At 56.4% G+C, this 4,646-nt stretch overlaps 1 protein-coding gene across 2 annotated transcripts in view; it reads right to left on the reverse strand.

The window, feature by feature from the left end:
* Actn1 (actinin alpha 1) overlaps positions 1 to 4,646 on the reverse strand; it is a 59,177-nt gene that overhangs the window by 4,350 nt on the left and 50,181 nt on the right. For both annotated transcript variants that reach the window (XM_010645350.2, XM_010645349.3), the window contains exons 14-18: positions 4,150 to 4,290; positions 3,329 to 3,511; positions 2,905 to 3,039; positions 1,688 to 1,867; positions 697 to 843 (exon numbers count right to left, since the gene is read on the reverse strand). In XM_010645350.2, coding sequence (XP_010643652.2) covers positions 697 to 843; positions 1,688 to 1,867; positions 2,905 to 3,039; positions 3,329 to 3,511; positions 4,150 to 4,290 — 786 coding nt within the window. The remainder of the gene's footprint in view (positions 1 to 696; positions 844 to 1,687; positions 1,868 to 2,904; positions 3,040 to 3,328; positions 3,512 to 4,149; positions 4,291 to 4,646) is intronic.

Genomic DNA, 4,646 nt, shown 5'->3' on the forward strand with positions numbered 1-4,646 from the left:
GGGGGGAATAAAAGTGAACACAGTTAGACACGCGGACAAGGTTCCAGAGGGGCCCTGCCCTGGCACACGCAGCCCTGCTCCGGGAAGCGGGGCCAGAGGGGAGGCACAATGAGCCACGAGGGTGAGAAGCTCCCCCCAAAGTGCCCCAGGCTACCCTGCTGTCCCCAGGACTCTGCCCACCCAGGTGCCTGGAGGGCAGTGAAGCAGGTGGGTGGTGGGCAGCCCTGACCCCATGCTCCCGCACCCCGGCGGCCACCCCAGCCCCAGGGCACTGGGGAGGAACAGCACACTGAAAACCCGCCCTGTCCCAAGCTGAGATGAGAACCCAGGACAGAGGCTGCCTGGGCAGGGCAGGAAGGAGCTGCTCCTCTGCCAGAGGACAGTGCCCAATCTGGGGCAGTGGGTCTTCATGTAAGACGCTGATCGCCTCACTCCCAAGGCTGACTCCTCTGGTAGGAGAGCAAGAGCCAAGGGTAAAGGCACCCCCACCAACGTGAGCACTGTCCTGGAAAGTGGGGAAGGTAATCGGAAGGCAGGAAGGCTCCGAGGCCAGCTAGCTTGACATGGCTCCTATCCTTCCTCCTCACATGCCCGAGAACCTGCCTGGCATGGAGGCCTATGGCCTGGGCAGTGCCCTCCAGGGCCCTGGGGCAGGGGCTGGGGGCCCCTCTAAGGGAGTGAGGCGTGCACTCTCACCCGGTCAAAGTGGTTGAAGGAGGCCCGGAACTCGTTCATCTGCTCCTGGCTGATGCCCTTGGCATCCCGGGTCAGGATCTGGTTCTCCACCTCGTTGATAGTCCTGGCGATGGTGGTGAGCAGCTGCTCCCAGCCCACACGGATGTGCTGGGGGCAGGGAAGGGCCTGTCAGCAAGGGGCCCTGGACCTGTCTGTGCTCCAGGCTGCCCCGGTGCAGTCCTCCTCTGGGCTATTAAAATGTCCAAAGCAATCAAACTCGGCTTTCTACCTGGAGTCACATTATCCCCAGAGCGAAGAGAACCAGGCCAAGGACAACCTACCTACCAGGACGCAGGGCCACGGAGGATGGAGGGGAGAAGCTGCTGCCTCTTCCAAGGACAGCAGTGAGACCAGGATTTGCCAATGGCGCCGGTTAGGGAAGGGACAGATTTAATATGAGAAAGACTGAAGGACAATCACAGCCACACACAAGCCTTCACAGTCAGAACAAGAACTGCCGCATAACGACCTGATCCATGGCAGGCCACGCGTGACAGTGGTCACAGTCACCCCGCACTGAGACTGCCGCCATCTTACTTTGTGTGACCACACGCTATGATATACCTACACAATGAGGAAAGTGCCTCCCGACACGTTTCTCGGAACATATCCCATCGTTAAGTGACACGTAGCTGTAGTCCTTTGGGGAGCAGGTACCCAAGCCAGTGCTTGGAGCCGGTCAGCATCAGAATTGCTGTGGGCGCTTATTAAAAGGACTAATGAACTGAATTCTGGAGACCAGGCCCACAAATGTGCACTCTCAGTTCCCTGGGGCACTCGGACGGCCCTCCGGACCAGACTTCACGGGTGAAGAGAAGTGAACGTTTACCTGCCTATTATGACCAGACTCCTGAAGAGATGCACAGTCACCCCTCACCCCCACCCCCGCCCAGGCAGAGGACAGAAGGGGACTCAGATTCCGGCCTGGAGAACAAAGGCCAGCCCCACCCACCTCCATAGTATAGTTGGTATGCTTGTTGTCAAAGATGAGAGCCTCCTGGATGAGCTGGTGGTCGCCCTCTAGCTGGTCGATCTTCGGCTTGTAGTTGACAATGCTCTGCTCGTACTGCCGCAGGTGGCTGAGCTGGTCCTCCAGGGTCCCGTGCATCTCAATGGAGATCCTCCCGATCTCCTGCTCATCCAGAGGGAGGTGTCTGTCAGATCACCCCACTCTGCATCCACAGGGTGGGGCCTGGGCCCCAAGGTCATTAGTTAGGCCCCAGGATGATCCTCCGGGAGGCCAACACTGGCACCAGCAAGACACATCTGGCCTGAGTGCTCCCTGGCATGGAAATGGCACCATCAAGGTGTATAAGAAACATCGTAGGGCAGAGTCAGTCCCATCTCTCAAGTACCTGTCAACCTCAGAAAGGGGGTACAAGGTCAACTGCTGACCGAATCAGGCCACTCTTTCGCTTGCCATTCAAATGCCCTTCTGAGGCCTTGCTCCTGGTCACTACCCAACTTAGGGACCTCCCTGTATCCACTGGGCTAGGACCCTCAGTCTCAGCATCCCTGGCTACCTCCTCAGAAGCCAAAGTCTTAGTCCTGCTCTTCTGCATGCCCTGGCCCTTCTGAGCCCCACCCTTCTCACAGGACAGGCCTACTGCCCGGAGACTTCTGCCGGTCACTCACCCACACAAGCAGACCTCGTCTGTGGACGCACTTTTCATCTACTCGATTCAGTCTTCCCGACATTACCCGAGCATTTACTAAGCCCAGGAAGGGGGAGGGCGCACATAGCAGCATGAAGATGACCACACTAAGCTGTGTTCCTTCCCTGATCTTCTGCATTGCCCACTGTCCAGTCCACACAATTCAGCAGAAAGTTCTACACTTGACTAAGGAGGGCCCAAGCCCACTGTTGGGGGAGCAGTAACAGGAAGGGGAGGCCTGGCCACTGAGCTACACCAAGGGAATGATGCTCACTGCGGCATTCAAGAGCTGCCTCTCCTCGGCGACTTTCCCATACTTACTGTGTTGATGCTGGTTCCCAAATCAGACACTGGGATCCAGCCATCAGCCTTCCCTCACGGGCTCCACACCCCAACAACTGAGTTCAGACCTCAGTTCTCCATGGGTTCTACCAGGGCACCGGCAACCGGCGTGGCAGGGACGCTGCTGGGAAGGGGTAGAAGACTCCAGTCTGCTTCCCACCATGGGACCCACCTCCATCTTGGTCTGGATCCAGGGCCCAATAACGTTGGCCTGGGCTGCGAACTGCTTGCGGAGCCTCTCGTTGTGCTGCTGGCGGGCGTGCTCCTCTGTTAGAGCCTGGTCCCTCCGTGGCACCAGCTGTCGCACCTGGAGTGGGAACAACCACAAAACTTTGGGGATGGCCAGCCATCTGCCCCATCAGCCAGGCGAGGAAATGGAGGACCCATGAGGGGAGAGGGCAGGTGAGGACAGAACAGGAGCGAAGACGTCAACCTGTTCCAGAAATTCATTCGCTATGTGGACAAATGAGTGTTTACTGTAAGACAGTAAAGCAAATGAAATCCAGGACAATCAATCTCAAAAAGACAAAAACCCCTGCCCTCACGGAATGTGCAATGGCTCAGGCTGTGCCCTCAGGCCTGGCCCTCCAACTCACATGGTCCCACTTGCCGTTGATCTCCTGAGGCGTGATAGTGGTGTAGGGGTTGGTGCCCGCCATGTTGACGTGGTAGGTCTGGACAATCTTGGACACCTCATTGTGGATGCCCAAGATGGCCAGGCGCTCCTTGTCCGCATCGGGGAGTGTGGCCTTGAACTGCTCGTGGGCTGTGGTCAGCCCCTGGACAGACACGAGGGTGCAGAATCAGTAGAGACCCACTGAGTCCCTCAGGCAGACTGAGCAGAGGGAGGGAGTGGGCGGGAGGGGAGGACCCAGAGACCTAATCAGAGGAGGCACCTAATCAGGTCTCAGCGACAGCCAGGAAGGCAGGGTGGCTCCAGGGAGGTGAAGCCAGAGCCACCAAACCTCCCCCAAGAGTGCCTTCCTCAGTTCTGTGTAAAATCTTGGGAATCTAATATCCTGTAGTTATATAAAGGTTTGGGAAGATGTGAACCGATATGACATGAGCTCCAAGATACATGGTACATTAAAAGCCAAAGTTACAGAATAAAGTCAAGGATCTAGTATATAATGAAAGCTACTTGTGTATCTTTAGAAAAAGGTACAGAGAAAGCACCTTAATAAATATACCTGCTTGTGTATGCACAGATTGGGGGGGGGTGCGGGGTAGGGAGACCTTACTCATAAGCCCCTTTTATTCTTTGCATGTTATACTATGTACATAAATAAAATGATCAAATAAAATGCAAATTTTTCAAATCTAGGAAATCTTTGGGATGTACTTCTTCAGTCTACCCTACAGGGAAGTGTGACTTCTGAGCAAGAGCCAGCAGCCTCCGGGGAGGAGTGTGGCGCACCTGGATCTCCTCGATGGTGTGCACAATGAAGGTGTCCTGCAGGTCCTCCATGGCCCCCTCCATCCAGTTGTTGAAGGGTGCAGCCCGCTTGGCGTACTCCAAGTACAGCTGGTCGATGGTCTCCAGCAGCTTCTCTGTCCGCTGGCAGTGCCAAATAGGGTCAGGTGGGGTGTTTAGCACTGAGGTCTCCAGAGCCCCTCACCCCCATCAGGAGCCTCATGGTGGGCCCGCAGTGACTGCACAGGCAGGAGCACAGGCTGCCTGCCCTTGCCCTGGTCCTCTGGGTTGGGTGGGTGCCCCATCCCTCCTTGGAGGCACCTGGCCTGAGTCCCAGAGTCGGATTTGTCACAGAGCCGAGCTTGGGGTGTTAAGTGTCCTAAACTAGGAAGGTGAGAAAGGGTTTGGGCAAGCGAACCCCTGCCAAAGTGAGTCTCCCAGTCAGGCCAGAGCTGAGGATAGTCCGGAGAACCCATGGGTTCTTTTTTTTTTTTTTTTTA

Source organism: Fukomys damarensis, unplaced genomic scaffold, assembly GCF_012274545.1.
Source record: "Fukomys damarensis isolate Sample0158 unplaced genomic scaffold, DMR_v1.0_HiC HiC_scaffold_21, whole genome shotgun sequence".
Lineage (NCBI taxonomy): Eukaryota > Metazoa > Chordata > Mammalia > Rodentia > Bathyergidae > Fukomys > Fukomys damarensis.